The following is a 20,568-nucleotide window of genomic DNA, read 5'->3' as shown; positions in this document are numbered from 1 at the left end:
TAAATAATAGATTTGTTTAATGCCGGGAGAATAATTGATAGGTAGTAGCGTAAGTGATCATCTCTGCTTTATCACTGAAGGTATGTTGAGAATAATTCAACATACAGACTTGTATTGCTTTAACAGTTTGGAAACCCCCATGTTTTTCAAGTTTGACTTTTTAGTTGGCCTAGAAATTAAGACTAAAAGCAAATTAAATAATTAAATAAACACAAATACTTTTTGTTGTTGTTTATTTCAGTGCATCTTGAGTATAAAAATAAGACTTGAGCATCAACAGTGGCAGTGTCAGTACTGACAATGCAGTGAGCCATTTCCCTCTGTCAAAAGTGAACCTAGTGACCTGTGCCAGTCTAGTCTGTAATGAGAGCTAAATCACAGAGTGATGATTCTTCATTTTCTTCAAGCACAGTCATAGTCGATGAAAGCATAATTACCTAATGTTATTTTGCATACTCAAGCAGAAATCTTATATAATCATGCAGATGAGGAAGAAGATTTCAACAGGCCATGCAGTATGCATCCTAAAGCATGTGATGCATGGTAAACATTACTGATAGACAGAAAAAAGAGGATGGGAAGGCAAAGACAAATAGAGAGAGGAGAGGAAGGAGGCATAATAAAGAAAGGGAAAGCAAATGAAAATATAGAGGAAAAAGAGAGGGAGATTCAGAAAGAGAGGACATGACATACTTAGAGGGACAAACAAGCCTTCACTCAGCAAATTATAGAGCTGGGACTTGGGTGGAGCACACCCTGCAAAATGTAGGCTACTATGCTCTCCATGAGGTTTCATCCAGGGGTAGCCTAATTGGCAGTTGGTCAGAGTTAAAGACTATAAGCTTGGATTGGCATTGCCTGCACTGCTAAATCGCCTGGGCTAGCGTGCACAGTTGACTATGTCACTGATTTAACTGAAGGAAGAAAGAGAGGACTCTTTTGAAGGACATAGAGATCTGTAAAGTTATTGTAAAACAAATATTTACAACATCTATGTCCATGATAAGACACACAGGATAAGGATAATGAACTGTTACGTAGCAAGTAATGCATTAACAATAAAGTTATATTCAAAATATACTGACAAGTTAGCTTGGCTTCTTTGCATTCTGCTGGTCAGAATATGAGTTCACTAGCAGGACTGCTGGCACCTTCTTCTGCGATCAGCATGATAAAGCTTTATCAGCATTCCAATACAACAGTATGTCTCAATACATCACAAAGTAACACAATGAAACAGTTTGTGCAAATCCATCTAAAAAATATGTCATCATGATGCGGATTGGTACAGCTGAGAGTCACAACGTTTAGGTTTGCCTTTCAAAAAAGAGTGTTTGCTTTAAATATAAGGACACAAGCACAAGCAATAAGGGCTAATACATACTGCACTTGAAAAAATAGAGGAAATAAAAGTCACAACATGGTAGATGAACCAATGAAAGGTTCATATCGTATATGTACCTCTGACAACCAGTCAGCTGGGCCAATAAACAGATTAGGGGTCTGGTGTATATGTTGCTAACTTGAAAGGAGCTAATGTTAGTCTTAAAATCATGAAATGCAAATGGACACATGGCTAATAAGCTGTAAGTGAGAGGAGGTAGTTTTTTTCCCCTCCTCTCATGAGTTTATGTAAAAATCCTACTGTATGCACCCAATAAGGACCAGATGTTGGGATGGTTGTTACAGCCTGTTCCTCTCATAGTATTTATTGGAAAGCTTTATGGAGACGGCAACCAGGAAGGTAACACAGTGAGGCAATTACCTTTTTTACAGTTAGACCATGCTGATCGATCTCATCAGAGACTCTTGACCTTTTCAAGAGAGTTGTAATGCACTTTGCGGACGTGTAATCCCCCTCCATCTCTACAAATTATTGATTGTTGTAAAATGTCATGTACATCTATGCTAGGGGTCACTATAAAGATCCACAGGCAAGGACCAAGCCTTTCTTTTCTTTAACAAAAAGAAATTATTTCATTATTATTTTATTCATTTTCTGGACAGTTTGAACTAAATCTCAAGACTTGGCTCAGTCTAATGTTCATATTTGATTCATATTTGATCAGCTTTGCCTAATTTTACAGTTTTAGCTTTGTGAGCAGTGTGTGTTCAGATGCTGCTTTCTTTTCAACATTACAGAGTGAATGATGCACGCATTTGGTTTGATCTGAGATTCTGGTGTGATACCTAGCCGCAGTGTCACCTTTCACCTTTAAGGTCGCATCTTAATGTCTCATTCTGAGGTCATCAAATATCCTCCGATCCAAAACAATCTGACAACATGGGAAAAGAGATTTAAAATCAGCTGTATGTCTCCAGAGTTGCGTTAGCAAACGTTAGCAAAACAACAAGAAAAAAATACTGAGGAAAAAAAGGAAATAGGCAGAGTCTCTACAGATACTAACACCACCACACATTTTAGCGGGTCCTAAGTGATGATTGAGAGGGATTATTTTTTGGCGGAAATTCCTCCATATTATACCTTTAATTATATAGCATAAAACAAACAGAGGAGTAAAATTGTCACTGCTGGAAAAGATTTTTTTGGGTTAGAATCATTTGAATGCTCTTCCATATATATGATGGATATTGGCCGGTGGCCTTATGTGGATCCATAATCCAGAATTCCAGTAGGTTCACTATGTGTTTGTAGGATGCCAAATATAACCTGTGGGACAGCGTCACTACTTCACACACACACACTCACAGACATACACACATGCACAGAGGTATAAATCACTGCATCCCACCCACGTCGCCCGAAGACCTGGAAGCCAGAGAAGGAGAGGGGGGGGTGGCGTGAATGAACGAGTGATGGAGGCATAGGAGGATTGTGGGTCATAAAAACAGGCTTTGGGCTGGTCTGCTTGTCTCCTGCAAATCCCCTATCTGATAAGGGAGGAACCTCTGTCAGTCAGCTGCAGACTCCCAGTCATTCTATCCTTTTTCATTCCTTTCATCGCCTCCTCCAATCTCCTCTTATGCAGCCTTCCATCATTACCTATCTTCCCTCTGATGTCATATATTCATAAAATGATCTCAGTTTCTAATATCTGGTCTCCTGTTTGTGAACATATACCTTTCTTTTCTTGTACCTTTAGTAAACGAGACATCCAAAGGTTAGAAGATTTAGTTTCTAGACTAATAGATGTCAGTCACATTAAAGGAAAAAAAGTGTCTTCACACACAATCCACCACAACATTTTGACATAGAACCTAAAAGGAGTGCGGCAAGTTCATCCGGTTCCTGAAGTCGGAAGCTTCCTTCAATGCTTTATGCGTCCCTTTGTCAAGAATAGCACTTTGAAAAAGCAGCCATGGACTCATGAGACCATGCACGCCCATGAGTGCTGAGATACACAGAACTTCCTCCTGAGAGAGAGAGGTGCAGTGTTAGAAAGTCAAGTGTTCGGATGTTGCCTTCTTTTTTTTTTTTTTTTTTTTGATTCATGAAATTGGTTAGTGAATGAGTCAGATCAGCTGCTCGTGTGGAGTGCATAAAAATCGATCAGCTGACTTCATTCTCAATTGTGCATTTGTTTCATACTTTTGGCTTTTTGTTTTTAGGGTAATTTGCTATAAATGTTGTATGAGCTTGGTAGTGTGGCAGTAACTTTCAATAATTTAACTTATTTCTCGCACAGTAGCTCACACGTACCTCCAAGTGGATCCTTGCAACTTCACATACCAGGCTCATGTGCTTCACTGCACTTCTTTGGGCTAATGGCATCTTGTTGTTTTTTTTTTTTTAGCAGGCAAACCAAGGTCTTACTTCAGTCAGTATGAAAACAAAAACTTTGCATAAAGCAGAACATTGACTCAAAATCAAAGCGCAGCCTGCAGTTTGTTTGCATGTATGTGTCAGCTTGTGTGCTGCCTGAGACTGCTTGTCTTCTTTCAACAGCTGTCCTCAGTCTGTCTAACAGGAACTGTGTAGTCTCTCTCTCTCTCTCTCTCTCTCTCTCTCTCTCTCTCACACACACACACACACAGTAACATTCCCTCTTGCTTTGAAGACAGCAGCAGGCTCTGATCCCTGTCGCGTGAACAGTGCCAACCCATTGCTCCTCTAGGAAAGCTAAGTGCTGCTTGGCCTCTCTGGCTCCAGATAAAATAGGTTGAGGATCAAACTTGACATCCCATCCTACAGTATTGGCTTGCACAAGTACTTACTGTTAAATTGGTACTGTTTCAGAACACATACTGCCTATTTTGTTGTACTATTGTAGCTAAATTGTTTATTTTGTTGGTGAAGCATTCACACATCGATGCTGGTCTAAAACATGTTGTCAGCAAAGCACTGAATGTTGGCACATCAAAGAAAATAAAATGAATTTGCTATTTCACGCTTCACGACTGTAAGATGAGTGTGTGAAATCCAGCATACAGTTTCACTTCATTTTGAAGAAACTGGCCTTTAATTACTTCTTTTTCTCTCCCTTTCTAATAAAAAACTGTCTAAGGTTTTAGTGTCCCTCCAGATTGTCTTTTCTAAAGGGGCATGCCACTTTTTTCGAATATGAATATGAATGAAAATGTGTTTCCTCCTGTTAAGGAGATTTGGAAGATACTTAGCAGTTATTGTTTCATTTCCTTTCTTTCTTTCTTTTGGCCTCATCTTAATGACCCCTGCAAGTAAAAATTCCAGCACTTGTCTTTGACCTGGTGGTTTCTTTCTTTCACCCTATTTGGTAGAAGATTACTTTGGCCTTCTCTCCTTCACTGATTTCCTCCTGTCCACATGACCATGTTGCCACCTAATCCCTGCCTGGCAGCATATGCTGACCATGACTTCCCTAGACTCTGTGAAAAGATGAGCACTCTTCACTGGACCAAACACTTGATCCAAACTACACTGTATAAAATGAAACATACAGCGTGTGAGCAGGTGCTTACTGTAATCCTCGTTAGGCAGCAGCATATGCCAGGCTCTTCTTTTCAGAGAGGCAGCCAGGAGAAGTCAGAGCTACAAAGAGCTAAGCTGCCCCTGTCCCTGATATCCCTGCCTCCTCTCTCTGTTATCTCATGCCACTATAGTGTCCCACTGATGAGTGACCCAGAAAGACAGTTCATCAGTCCTCTGTCAGATATGAGATGCATGTCAGTCCAAATAAAGAATTCAGTGCGTCTCTGGAGTCAGGCTGTAATTATTGTTTATTTGCGTGGTTAATGCCATCGGCATGGAACACTTCTCAGTTCTCTGTTTCAAGAAGAACTATAAACGCATTTAGTTTGCCCTATTTATCATCTTATGAATTTAACTGAAGTTAGATTCAAATGGAGGATGTGTGGATTAGCAAAATGCCCATAATGAATTAGACATTATTAATTAAACAGTGCTGAATCGATGATGCCAAGCTGACAGCACTGATTCCAACTCTGTAGTTCAGGCAGGACCTAATTTTGTCTCTATTCTAATTCAGCAGGTTTAGAACAGCACCAGACACACTGCTCAGCTTTTCACAGGTTCATCTCCCTGAGGATGATTCCTCAGACATTAGTGATATGGATATGTACTGTATGTGGTATCTTTAAATGATTAATTTGTTTATCAGCTGGCGGTGCTTACAGTCACACATGAGCCTGTGTGTGTGTGTGAGAGAGAGAGAGAGAGAGAGAGAGTATGGTGTAAAGAGGAGTGTTACAGAGTACCTATAGCTCATTGGAGTATCTATAGCTTTGATCTGTGTAGTATTTTGGGTCAGATACAGTGAACACTAGCTTATGTTCAACTACCGTACATATATATGCATTTATATGTGCATGAGTGCACATTTACAGTGTGAGAGGGTGCACATGCATCTGCATGCATCACATCTAATGGCGTTTAATCTTGGGGAGGAACTATCCAGATCCTTAGATCAAAGAGCTGCTCCACAATTTCTCACTCTCTCATTTGTGCCCTGTAATCACAAAGCTGTAACTTCTGACGCTAAAAAATGGTGCAGGCTGAAGGGCTGAGATGTTGCTGTATCTGGTCACAGAATAGTCCCTTCTCTCTGTAGATCCTTCAGTAAACGTCCCTCGTTTAATTTTTTTTAATCTCTTTGTCTCTTTTTAGATTGCTCTCTTCCAAAATGTGAATCCAAACTGGATGGCCCGGGTCAAAGCTCAGGTAGGTCTCATTGTCACACAAGTAGGGCTGTCACAATTTGGACTGTTGTGACTGTTTAAAAATGATTTAAATGAGCTTTCAGTTTTTTCAACTGACGGTACCTGAAGTAGCTTCAACAGTATCGGAAATGTTGGGTTCATTTTCTCCTCCAGCTATCCTTTTTGATTGTTTTGTTGTAGGGCTAACTGATGGGGCAAGAACTAAACTGAACAGAACTGATATCATTTCCAGAGATCCTTCATTTATTTGTTTCTGTAGAGGGACTTTGTTTACTTTAAGTTTACTTTACTTTAAGTTGGTTCACTGGTGAAATAAGTTATTGTTCTTACATTTAAATGAATTATTGAAATGTGACCACTTGGCCTGAGTGTTGAACCCCAAAAAATATGGAGGTTATATCATGAAAATGTAAATGACAGTGGTCAGAGCAGAACACCAAAGATCTGTTGATCTTTACAAAACAAGACATGATAGTCTAATAGTGGCATTGTTGTCAGTGCTGAAAAATCAAATACGGGGGTGACCTTAAAATCCAAAGTCAAATCGAGCTGTGGATTTGGGGAATCGTGACATCCCTGTCATAATCAGGATTTTCTTTTCAGAGCAAGATGTATGAACATGATCTTTTTATTGCCCAAATATCCCTGTCTGCTTGTCTTGCCAGCCATGTCCATGATTATGAAAAGGATTGCAGCTAATCTTATTTGTCCAACATCGGTTAGAATTCCAGTTGAACATGGGAATCAGAGATTTTCATGGTTAGGGAGGTCCCAGAGCTTGATGAACTGCATCTTTGTGCTTGACAAGAGGACAACTGCTGTGGTAGAAAGAGCAGCTCACCACGTATAAGACGGTGTAGCTTGTATACTGCACGTATTTGTGTGAGGAAGAGCAAGACAGGGCTGAAACATCAGAGGCACATCATGTACCATGCCCACTTTAAGTAAAATGTCTTGTTTTCATCAAAGCTCTGCTGTGTCAAATCCCATTAGACTCAAGTTCCTCTGTGACGTCAGCTAGCGATCATGACCTTGTTGGTTCTCATCCCTAATACCCCAACACATACATACACACATGCTAGAAATACATCAAGTCACTCTCTCCAGGGTGAGTTGTTTTGGGGTATAAACAGGCCAGTTAAACGGCCCATATTAGGCTATGAACCAGGATGATCCAAAATAAATGTGGACGTGGTTCCCTGGCCATAGATTATTCAGTTAATCTTGGGCTAAAATGTAGTAGTTGGAGCATGATTTAAAGTGAAAGATATATGTAATCTGTGTCAGGAAAGCTGGTATGCAGTGGCAAAAAGTAATTTTGAGTTGTACTGCCGAGAGTGAACGCATATTTTTGCACTGGTCATGAAAGTATTACAATGTCAGACGGTAACTGGAGGAGAGTGTCAGGGACCGATGAGAAACAGCCATCAGAATCTCTAGATCGTGTTCTGTTCTGCTCTGTGAGCCCCATGTGTTTGACACGGTTTTAACCTCATGGTTCCAATTGGGTCATTCAGGGATGAACATTTTTGCAAGACGGTTTGCAATTGACAGCTTGGCCTATTATTCCCACTGGCCAGAGTTTGATGTGTGTTAATAAGAAATGATTGGGACATGCCAGGCAAATCCTGTGCACAGGCCTTTTGCCCAGAAACCCTTGAACTTCATCCCATGACCAACAAAAATGAGAGCTGCAGCGGTTTCTTTGTGTATTTTAGTTGGAATTGGGTAGAAATTCATGAGCTGCGCACAGTGAATCAGAGGTAATCAGGTTGGACTGACCGTTTATGGCTGATTGTTCATTGTTCATTTTCAATTACTCTGAACAAAATTAACTTGCTGTTGAATTAAGCGTCAATTTAGCAAATTGCCTGACGTGTTTCATCACACTGTGACATGAAAATGCTGGTGTGCAAAGTCCTCTTCGAAAAATAAAGACTAATACATCTTTCACTTGCTTGTTAGCTAATGTGGCACATTCTAATCATCGTGTGAGCTGCAGGCCACAACAGAGCATTGAATATTTGTCCTTTTGTGAATGAAGGACATGTGTGGACACGTGTAGTTTTGCCCAAGTGTGTGTGTGTGTGTGTGTGTGTGTGTACCTAAACATTCAAATAAACACTACTCACTACTGATTATTTTGATCCTCAAGTGGGGAGTATCCCAGTCATAAAACACGGAATGCTTTTTGTTTATTTATTCTCTTTTTAAATTTTTTGTGACTTTGTGTATTTTGGTCTATGAGGTATTCTAGTTTTAGATTCCTTTCAAAGAATTTGACATAACCTCAACTGGGAATTTCCCAGATTTTAATCCAAAATTGCCTTGTTTAGCAAACTTTTTTTTATTTGTTTGTTTTGAAAAACATTGGTCTTTTCAAGGCTACAGCTTGTTTTGTTCCTAACCTGTGTACTAATGGGAACTTAAAGCTATGTGTGTATAGAGAGGCCACCTTGTCTATGTGGGTTGATAAGTTAACAATAATGTGTGACAAGGTATGTAAAAATATAAAAAAGAGTTGGCAGACTGGCATCCCACACTGTGAAAATACTCTGCTCTCCTCTCCTGCAGTGAAATACTCCCTGTATGTGTTACACTATTAAATATTATGATTTTGGATGACTACTGCATTAATGTTGCATTGTAGTGTGCCCGTCATCATGAGAGAAATCTAAAAAGTCACATTTTCATTCACTCAAAAAACAGCCCTGATTTTTTTTTTGTTTTGTTTTGTTTGTTTTGTTTTTGTTATTTGCTTTGTGACTGTATTTTCCCAGGTTGCCATTTTTCCTGCTTGAAAAATGATGAGTTAAAACCAAACACCACCCAGCTTGCAGTACATCACCACCGGCCAGAGTGTTTATTGGTCCAGTGCAGTGCTGTCCATTCTACTTGTTGTAGGTTTTCTACCTTCTGAGCAAAAAGAAATACCACAGCCCTGTTTCTGTTCTCTCTGGTCATGCAGCAACATTTCCAAAAATATTTGCAGCTTTCTGTTGCATAGAAAGCCAAGTCTTAAGAAAGGCCCATCTTCCCGGTGGTGAACAACGATCATAAAAGGCTCATTATTGTTTCTATGGTTACTTGCAGACCAATTTAGGCTGAGCAATGGTTTGGACCAGTGATTCAACTGTCAATTCTTTGGCCAGACCAAAGCTACAGAAGGCAGTACTAGATAATTTGCTCAGAATTACTTTAATACATCAAGCCATTTCTGACACAAAAGCAGACTTGGTGTCCAGTCTTCTCCAGTCATTTACTGATGGATGCAATTAGCTCAAGAAAGATGTCAGTTTATGATGTTTGATGAAAGTACAGATAGAAATCACACACAAACTATTGGCTTTACTTGAGTGCTGAGTGGTGTCTGTCTTGACTCAGCCCTATGCCAACATCAACACCAGCCTGCTGCTCTGGTCTGGTCCATCAGCGCTCATCTGCGTTGCTCATATCCCATCGTGCTGCACAGGGGCCTGGACAGAGCCTGCATCTAAACATGGGCATTTTCATTTTATACACACACACTAATTGGAAGTAACACTAATGTACATTAAAATAACTGAAACTAGATTAGATACAGACATGCATCCAGACTAGCTCACACACATTTTATAAAGTATGTGTGCTTGAAAGAGAGTGAAATAAAAAAAATAAAAAGCTGACAGTCTGGATGGGTTTTGTAGAAGACACTTAACCACAAAATCACGTGTCCCAAAAACACTATTGGCCTGCATATGGATTTACAGACTAAGCATGCTTAGAGTAAATAGTTGGACTATTCTCCAGATATGCTCTGACTCTAAGTCCAAGATAATCTGCAACTGTAGCCAACTGCCTGTTCAGTCAGGATCATTCTGAGCTCTTGCTGCACTAATAATATTTAGCATGCATAGTATGGTGAATTAGATGGGAACGCTTTGCAGGCCTTGTCTTGTTGGGTGACAATACGTGAATATGTGACCATGGATACAAGGAGAGACATGGGAAGTCCTCTCCTCTCCTCTCCTTTCCTCTCCTCCATATGTTTCTGTTAAGTTTAATTCATCTGTGAACTCAGTCTCACATCTCTACCCATACTGAGCTCACTGTGTGGTTCCTATTGAATCGGGCTTTGAATGCTAACCATGTGCTCTGCGGGTAGACGAGCAGGCAGGCATCCTCACTCATACAGACACACACACACACACACACACACACTCCTAAGCAGCAGAGGAAGTGGTTTTCTCTGGAGTTCATTGGATTTGCTGGTTTTTTTGTTTTTTTTTATTCTCCCCTGCAGAGGCCAGGGTGAGGAAGTTTAAACTCTGTTTGGTGTTTGTGGATGTGATTGTGTTTGTGTTAGAGTGAGGCTTGTTTGTTTACTCTATTTCTTTCTTTTCTCTCTTGTTTCATTTCTTTCATTCTGTTGCTTTGTTCTTTTGGCTCTTACATAGAGTGGTATGCAGTTACACTTATGTTTTTATTATTAGTAGTATTGCATCAGTGGTGATTAAGATCATATGTACAAACATATATGCAAAGAAAATGAGCTAGATGCGTGAAACAAGAGCTCCTAAGAACACTGACAAACAGGTAGAGGATGGGGGACGGAAATAAGATCAATGCACAACATACACACAGCTTAACCAACAGGTTGACTGAACTTAATTTGAACTTGTCACCTAATTTTTGCATAGTCTCACGCAATTGGACAAGTACCAGCCATCATTTGCATGCAGGCATGCATTGTGTACAAGCTCTGACCATCCACGTGTTTACAAAAGAGTGTGCAATCACACTTTACAAATGCTCTCAGCGAGGTGTGTACCGCAGCATTGTGGGGAAAAGAAGAATTTGCACAATACTTGGCATCAGTTCACACAAGATGGCATGTTTAACTGTTAGAATGGCAGGTAAACACTGGGACTTCAGTGCAGACTTGTGTATTGATTTACTATATGAAAGAAAGACATTGCAAAGTGTCCACTTGAATGTCCATTTATAAAACAGCCTCTCAATATTATCTTGTTTTAATCTTCTTGCTGTCACCTATGTCTTTATCTTTATCTGTAGATTTATCAGTTTCAAAGTGTGAAAAAGACTAAATTCAGCTGTAATTTTGGAAATATTTTTGGTAAAGGTTCCGAAAGACTCTTTCTGATTCTCTCACTCTCACACACACACACAAAGGAGATGGGATGAAAGAGGGGAAAGCCAGTTAGACGCCCTGTAGTGTTTCACATGGAGACAGCTGGACTCTGTACTGAACTATGTCATGTTTGTGTGTACCTTTGTGTGTCTTTGTGCGTGCAGTTCATTCACATAGACTCATGGATGTGTTCATCTTGACCTCTCTGTGTGCCTTTTGCCTAGTTTGTGTATAAATGTGTGTGTGTGTGTGTGTGTGCGTGCGTGTGCACAGACAGTCTTAATTAGATCATGCTGTGGAACACTGACTGTGTCGGTTTTAGAAAGAGCACAGCTTGCATCCTCCTGTCACAGGATATCAACATAATGATATCTGTTTGGCCAAGCAGTATTTCCTGTGGCTGCAGATAACAAGACAACCAAATCCAAAAAGTGATGGTGTAGAACAATCAGAAAAGTTTCTGTCTCCAAACACTACATCAGACCAATCAGTTTGTTAATCGAATTTATATACTTATTAAAAACATGCACATTGTTGTGGAGGTATTTTTATGTCACTGAATAATGACCTTTGGACACACATAAATTCTTACATCACCACATATAAAAGACTCTTTTATTGTAGTCATTATTTACTGAATCAAACACTGTGTCAAGTAATCTGAATTTTTGACTAAAGTTATTCTCATTAAAAAATGATGTGAAATGGGTACACTGCCAGTTTGAATGCGTTAAATACTCTCTTCAGTCTCTTCAATGTTTTCAGTTGCTTGAAACAAGTAAAAGGAAGAATAACACATTTAAAAAGCCAAACACCTTCAATGATAAATCAGGCAGCACCATCAGGTTCACCAATAATGTTGTTCCTCATCACCATGCACAGCTGAATCCTGCCCTTCAGATACAAACACACACATTAGATGCATAAATGCACCACTGTGGTGTATGCTAATAGACTCCAACTGTAAACTGCATTTTCCCTGAAGTCAAGACAAGACAACACAGTGTGTTCCTCTGCACTGCCGATATGAGATTCAGTGTAATTTTCATCAGGCTTTTCTCTCTGCAAGATTTTTTGTTAGTGGTAATCAAGTAATGATCTTTTGTGGATGTTATACATGGGCAGTGTTTGTATAAAGAAATGAGCAGCTTATTTTCTACCCTTTCATCTTTTTCTCTCTCTTCCTTCTCTCTCTCTCTGTCTTTCTCTTTTTCATTTTCATCCCTCCTTTGCAACCCTCATATCATTCCTACGTCCCACATCATCATCTTTGTCCTTTCTGCCTCTCCCTCTGACCTCGGTTTTCTCCTGGGGAGCACTGATGCATAGGAAAGCAAGGTTCCGCTTCATCTCCCATCCAGTCGCCATCAACCTCTCCCCTATACATCAGCCAATCGTGCTCTAGAGATGGCCAATGCGGGGAGGGGCTAAGTATGATGTATGTGTGTCTGTGTGGGGCAGGGTGAGTGTTATTTGTGCTTGCTGGTCGTTCCTTGATTCGAGGGACATAAAGGATGCTTGGCTGCTCAAGGGACAGGGGAACATCACCATAATGTCCTCTCCATCCTGTTCAATGGATGTATTTGCAATTTTTGATGGTTGTGTATCTCCAGGACCAATGCTAATTTATTCTCAAGAAATTACACCAGAATGCTTTTAATTTTTTCACTCAAAAGAGGAATAGGGCGTTCTCTTGGACTGTGTGATGGGATTGCCTCATCTTTGCAAATGCAGTAATGACTTAGATCATTTTCATGGTAAAATACCAGAGATAAATGTTTGATCCATAGCAGCAGTGTGGCAAGTTGATAGTTTTAGTGATACCACAGACAGAAATGAGTTACTTATGCACATAAAGTGGAGCTAGTATTTTCCCTTATTTTTTCTTTAGGAATTTGAAAGATTAAAACCCCTTGGTTTTATTTTGCAGTGAACATAGTGTCAGTGTGAGAATGACTGCCTTTGTTAATGAAGGTGTTTTCTTGAAGCAGTGTTGAGAAGAACCCAGGGGGTAAAGGCTGTGATTGTTGAAAGCTGCAGGTACATTTCCCAGAGAGGGTGGCTATACCTCTCTCATCCTTTGGAAAAGCTCCTATATGGATGGAACCCCTCCTGTGCTGTCATGCTGCTTTCCTTATTGGTCAGTTGACTGTTTCAAGTGCAGAGGGAGCAGAGACAAGCTGAAGACATGTCCATTGAGATCCTGTCTGCTCAATCTTGTAAGTATTTTGTGATTTAGAAGGCAAGACAGAATAATTTAACGTTAGATGGGGAACAAAGTGACACAGCGATATTTTTTAAAATGACGTTGAAATGTCATGTATGTTTCATTGTGCGTGTTTGTGGATTCACAGCCATATATTTAATGTACATTTTAAACTGCATTAAATGTGAGTTGTTTGTCACTACCCGCAACATGATATTGTATTTATCATATCAGTGAAACATAAATGGTCCAATGATACCGTTTGGCTCTGCTCTATACTTAGAGCTACTTCTTAGCAGCATCACAACTCTCTATTTTTGGTCTGTAGGCTAACTAATGAATGCATGTGAGTCATGTGGTCTCACTTCTCCTCCTACAAAGGTTTGTGTTTACATGGAGGGGGGTGTAACCATCACCATGAGCTGAACAGAAGAGGTATCATTGGCTTGAGTAGTTTCTTATTGGCAACAGTTCTCAGCATAAAAGACAAAATACATCTGAATTTAATAATGGACATATGTTGCTGTATTCTTGAGCTGAAATCCCCCTGAGAGTCAAACCTTTGGTGACCCAGCAGCATTGTGAAACTGGATAACACGATTTAAAATTAGCAACATTACATTAAAGCCATTTTGTGTACGTTTGCTGACCAGTGTGAACGTAAGTGACACTTATAGGAAGGTGGTAAATTCTGTCACAAGTAGAGAAGAGTTGTAATGTGAGTCAGCTGACTCAGTGAGGTTAATTGCAGAACAATATCTTTCTAAAGTTTGCTAACATTAAATAACTCTAGCCACCGTAAGCTATTTGTCATACCAGGATAAGTAAGACTGTAGCAGCAAATGTACTGAACCGTTCACGGGTGCCTTTTAAAGCTTATGTGTTCAATTATTTAATTTGTAAGAAGCAGAATGTGCTGTGAAGAATATGTTTTTGTTTCAGTTTAGAGTGATATTTCCTAATATCACTCATCTGCTTCACTTTTACTGTGTTGCTTTCTGTACTTATTTAATAAGGTCAAAAGATTCAAGGAAAACAGCAAGCAGAAATACGTTCGACTGCTGAGTGTCCTGGGAATGAGACTTAACAATGCAGAACTGCTCATCCCACTTTGATTCCAAGATAACTCAAATCCACTCTTACTGTTCTTCATGTAATAAAACTGCTCACGTAACTGGTCTCATACGGTGGCATATTGAATCATGAAAGATAAATTACAAAAGTGGATTAAGTTATATTTCATTTTAGTTGAACGATTGCAATATGTGACAATTAGCAAAGAAAGATTCCCCTAATATGGAGACACACTAACTTAAAAGTCTAAAACTTCACCGGTCCTCTGCCTTTAGTGAATATATGGTTTTATAGATAGGTGTATCGGCCCTGTGTCACCTTGTAGTGGAAGCCAGTGAATTCACATGTTATTTTTTCACTGCATGAGGAGCTTTATCCCTCAGGCTACACAGTCCACACTTTAAAAGATAAGCAGTATCTTGTGATACCCTGTTGTTATAATCTCTACATAAGGTGTTTTTAAGGTGAATTTAATTAGAATATCCCATGTCACTGCAAATGACAAAGTGCCAGCACATTGTACATTGTACAAATTGTTTGTTATTCTAGCCCTCCAACATTAGAATTGCATCCTTGGGGCGATTAAATGTGAAAATAATTCTGTGTTCTCAGTCATTCCCATTGACACCCTGCACCCTTCCCTCATGTGGACAGAGAGGGATGAGCCTCTTGGCCATGACACAAAGTGTACTGACCCATAAGCGTTTAATATTTGAGCAGCCCGTCAATATGAATTCATCTACAAGCTGTCTGATGTGGATATTAGGGTCAGGAATGTTGGAAATGCTTTTGCCATTGGGATTCCCTCATTGTGTCTCTTATTCTGCTATTTTGGAACGAAGAGGTGTACATTGGTGTAACTGCTCACTCAAATGTGTGATTGTCGGAGCCACATAATCAAATGATTTTTTTCCCTCTTTACTTTCCCTCTCAAGAGTTTGAAATGACAGTTTAGTGAATGTGAACCAATGAAGTTATATATTATACATTTTTATATGTCGTACACATACAGAAGTTAATGTTGTATGGCTTTTTTTTATGTTTGATTGTACATTTGCACCAAGTATTATCTTAAGATATTTACTGGACTTAAAGGAGTCCCAGACTATCACACTGCAAAGCGTTCCTCTAGAAAACTATTGCTGATGTCACAGTTACTACGTTTATGTTTTTCTACACAGTATGGTTTTATTTGCCCTCGAATTCTGATGAGAGTATATAGTGACCCCTACTGTGTGAGACAAAGAATACAGGGGCTGGAAGTCTGTTGGTCTCTCTCTCCTCTGAATAATTTTGTCATTCTGTGCTGTTTGAAATGTATTTGAGTTTATTTACGCAATGTGGCTATCGCATTTATTTCTACTTCCTGTAGAAGAATCCTTCAGATAAAAACAGAGAGTATGATGTTGTTATGTATAACATCCTATGTATGTGCAGTCTGGGTGGAGTCCATGTGGTTCTGTGTTGTTTGCTTGGAGTCATAAAAAGACCTACAATTAAATGCCTTGAAGAGAGCATGCAGAATTGGGAGCAGACACAAACCAGTCTGAAGTTAAGTTTATTTCTCCTTTTTTTCCTTATTCCTGTCCCTACTTCTCATTTTTCTCACCTCTGTCTGTTTTCCTGTCTCTCTTAGCCCTCAGCCCCCCTCCTTCCCTCTTGGAGGATGGTTAGAAACTGAGACACTCGGGAGCCTCAACAAAATATGAAAATGACTAGATGAGATAAGATTGGAACTGCTCAACGGTCTAAATTGGTGTGAAATATTTCCCTATGAAGAAACACTGTTGTAAATCAACTGGGAAGTTGCAAACACAGTCCCACCAGTAAGCACAGCATATGTACTTCTTCATGTTGTTAATTTGACACCGCAAGACATAATGCAGTTGAGTGTTTTCTTTATTAGGCACTCATCCAGAGAAAGTAAGGTTTTTGTGTCATAATGGTTAGAACAGAGAGCAAACATGTAACCACCAATTGCCACACTGTCAGGGTGTTTGTGCACCCATGTGTGTATCCATGCATGTAAATCAGATATATCCATCTGATAGTCCAGTGGCTCACTGTTTACATAAGCCAGTTGTTTTCAGGGCTGTAATAATAGTGGATAGCCATGGGATCCACTAGCTGCCTCCTGGCTATGAAGCCATAGTCCCCTGTCTGATGTGTGTGTGTACTCAACAGGACATTGTCTGGTCTTTGTTGAGGACAAGTCTAGTGAAAATCTATTCACAGAAGAATGGAGTGACAGGGAGGCAGGCACATTGCTGGAGAGAGGGAAGATAGATTGGGAATGACTGGAGAGAAATGTCACAGAAAGCAGGAGGGGTAAGAAACAAAAGGAATAGAGCAGATAAGCAGAAGACATGGATAAGGAGAACATGACAATGGGAGGGCTAGGATGACAGACGAGCACAACATGATGCATATGTACACCAGCAACAACAATCCATACAAACTCTCACTGGACTCGCAGATGCACACACAGGTCATAAGACAATGTACAGAACAACCAGAGGTCTGTGTCTTTGTGTCTTTGTGTGTGTGTGTCTTCCTCTGGGAACAGGCTCTGACTGCTAAGCTTGTAAACAGGAACTCTACTGCTCTTAGCAAACTGTAAGCCCTGGAGGTGCACACACACACACACACACACACACACACACACACACACACACACAAACACACACACCTAACACCGAAGACAATTGGATTCAGTTATAATAGTTTGGATCTGTTTGCTGAATTTGTTTAGACAGAAACCACAGAGTTTGATCCCCTGTTTATCATTCAACACTTGGTTAGAGGCATTCATTACAGATAGTGTTTATAAAAGAAATTACAAAGGCGGCAAGGTTGCTCAGCACCATTTTTGCAGTTTTGAATGATTTTGTGGAATTTATTTCAGGTTTTGTATTTTTTTTTTCCCTTTGCTTTATCTACCAACAGCATCTGACATGGGAAAGATCAGACACTAAGTGACTGCCGGATTATTTTAAGCAACCTTTATATTTTTCTGTTGTGTTACCATAGATGCGTTTTACTTCCGTTTGCTGTTTTAGTTCCATGCAAGCAGTTTTGTGTAGTGCAGATTTTAGCTTCATCACAACACTTCTGTTAATGACTGCTTTGTCAGGTTAATCATGTGTTAATTTTAAGGTTTGTCCCTGAGGTTTATAGGAGTAAATAATCCTATTATCATGGCTCAGCTGTTGTTCTGTGAGTGCTGCCGTCAGCTGAGGTCATGGTTAGGTTGACCTGCTGTAAAAGTTCTGTTCTGCTGTAAAATGTGGGACGATCCTCTATGTTTTGTTCCATGCAGAAATTATATATACTGTGTGTATGCATTATTTTCTCCTTTAGTGGAAACTGTCCGGCAAGTTGGTTTAGAAGTTGCATTAGATTTGTCTCCAGTATTAGCTGTTTATATGTTATCATGCAGTGTCTCTGCCTTTCTGTCTGCTTCTTCCAAATGTTGCTTCAGTGTTAAATGAATCTGGGACATTTGGGGAGAGTAAAATGTGAGCTGCATGTTTCTACCTTTTTCTGAATAAAAAGAAGATTATATTATTGTGATTGATTTTCTTGGCTTTGTGGTGGCATAGAGGCACATGATGACAAGTGGCAACATGACACAGAAGCTTTGTGTGCCTTATAAGTTGCCAAGTCAAGGTGAGTTTGAAAAAAACTGTTTATTTTATGTTGTATTTATTGCTTGCTCTTGTCCCCTTGGCTTGTTTTTATAATCCAAAAGAGGAGAATGGAAACATATCTTTCCCCTTTCTGCTCCTCATTTCTCCCCTACTATCTGATGTCATCAGTTGAAGTCCACATCTGCTTTGGACCATGACTGTCTAAAATAAATGAAGGACAGCTGACATGGTGTTATCTCATTCTCTCCTTCCTCCTTCCTTCTCTGTCCTTTTCATTAGAGGCAGTTAGTAACACAGTGGACCACAGAAGCACTCACGCTCCTCTCCCTCTCTCTGCACCCTGCCTGTCAACTGTTATTTGGTTCACTGTGGTTTATTGGCTTGGTTTTGTTGAGCGGCCGGACAATCGGAGGCCGGATTGGATAGAGGAAACTGATGAATGGTGTTCTCTGAGCCGTACAAAGCGTCCTCTCTACTTCATTGATGTGCTGATGCTACTCAGCTGGCTGCCCAGTGAGTTTGTACCGTTTACAGTTGTGTGCAGGCAGATGCATGTGGACTCTCGGTACTGAAAAGGGTTTTTATGCTTTTTTATAGTGTCCAATCCTCTCACACTCACCACTTCACTTGTGGTCTTTCCAGTGTTGTTCTCTCTCTGTCTCTCTGTTACAGTAACAGGGCAATATGCAAACAGTAATACAGTGTGTGGGGGTAACAATGACAGAGACAGACAGTGAGAGGCAGGCAGCCCAATCCCCAGCATACACATGGAAACACACATACTGTGATTCAGCTGAACTACATTTAAAGTTAAGTTTTAACGTAGATTTCTTATCCTTTCTTCTTTGAAAATGGTGAGGCTATCTATGTCTAGAGGTCATTATAACACATGTTATATGTTATGACACAGCACCTGACCTACTACACACTCACTCGTCTGTTTGTATATCCCTGTTACAGCTGACGCATGTCTCATTCTCAGAGGTGACGATCCCTCTCAGTTATTTATTCCAACAGGATCATTCAGATATGTGACCTGGCCCACTTATATTTACATACAGCACGACAGACCTTACTTTGAACTCCCAGAGGCATTAGAAGACGGTTAGGTCTGACACACACACTCAGACAAAACATCACCATTGGCAGTGTGACACAGTAAGCTCCCTTTGTGCTATTAAATCTGCTTTACAAATCCAGAGGACATATTTGACACTCACCTCTTGGGGATTGTGTTACAGTATATGACTGAGGGGATCAGCTTTTGGAAGCCCCTCTGTGTCACATCGGTACCCTTTGGATTGTTATCTGTGACACAGAACATGGCTGGTCTCGCCGTGCTTTTTCGTCTCCACTACATGGGCTTTCTCAGGGACCGGAGGGCTCGGCTGACTGTGGAACCGTTTCAGACGGCTAACAAAGTTGGTAGGTGGTCCCAGAAAGTCTTATTGAGTGGGACACTACGTAAAAATGTGAATGGGAATATTTTTTAGACAGTTTTTGATTGGATTTTTCTGCCTGCGCATATAGTAGCCTGTCCATAAAGTCAGCTGTTTTATATTAAGATAATGAGTTTGTTGCAGCTTGACTGCTGATGCTTGTTAATCACAGTATGCAGTTGCTGGATCATGACTTATTGTGGCCTTGCGTTTTGAGCTCCATGCCTTGTAAACCCATTTTTAGAGCTTATCTGAGCTTTCCTCACAATTTGGAAAAATAATAGTAATCCCCCCCACCCCTGGACTTTTCCTTTGAGAGACAACAAAGAAGCTTAATTTCTCTCTAGGAGTAAACAGTGAATAAGCTCTTTGTTTCATTTCCTCAGCCCAAAAGATGTTGGCTCCTAATCAAGCAACTGTGGTACGAAATTGGAAATGCGTGAGAATAGGGATCAAATTTATCCATGCTATGAAACACTTAAATAATTTGATCTCAATGAATTTACACACAGATGAAGATTTATTAGTGTTTCTGAGGATTACCGAACTCACAGTGGTGTAAAGGGTCAAATATCAGCACTAAACACATGATTAAAGATGAATGAGCTGATTAGTAGTGTGTCCGCTTCAATAAATGCATAGTTTTGCATGTAGACTCTAACTCTAAAAACACTCTGACACTAGATTACATATTTAAAGAAAACAAGATGTGTACTTGGGAACTAATAGTTTTTTTCTTTTTTTCTTTTCACATAATGTAGATAAAATACTCGCTGTGCTCTTGATAAATAAAATTGATAAGAAGAACATTATTTACAGCAAGGGTGCTTAAGTGCCCCAGTGCAAAAGCTCATAGTCACCAACAAAGTCCAAGTATTAGTCAGAGCGAAGATTACAACCAATCATTATTAAAGCCTATTTCACCCGCAAATCCACCAGTGACAACTGTTT

At 39.9% G+C, this 20,568-nt stretch overlaps 1 protein-coding gene across 3 annotated transcripts in view; it reads left to right on the top strand.

Moving 5' to 3' along the window:
* Positions 1-20,568, top strand: part of triob (trio Rho guanine nucleotide exchange factor b) — a 99,127-nt gene that overhangs the window by 4,384 nt on the left and 74,175 nt on the right. For 2 of the 3 annotated variants that reach the window (XM_046398768.1, XM_046398765.1), the window contains exon 2: positions 6,065-6,118. In XM_046398768.1, coding sequence (XP_046254724.1) covers positions 6,065-6,118 — 54 coding nt within the window. Of the gene's footprint in view, positions 1-6,064; positions 6,119-19,382; positions 19,604-20,568 lie in introns of those variants that run through there. The other variant, XM_046398766.1, reaches the window with a different exon arrangement.

The sequence above is a fragment of the Scatophagus argus genome, chromosome 9 (assembly GCF_020382885.2).
Source record: "Scatophagus argus isolate fScaArg1 chromosome 9, fScaArg1.pri, whole genome shotgun sequence".
Classification (NCBI taxonomy): domain Eukaryota; kingdom Metazoa; phylum Chordata; class Actinopteri; family Scatophagidae; genus Scatophagus; species Scatophagus argus.
This window is presented reverse-complemented; position numbering and strand designations above follow the sequence as displayed.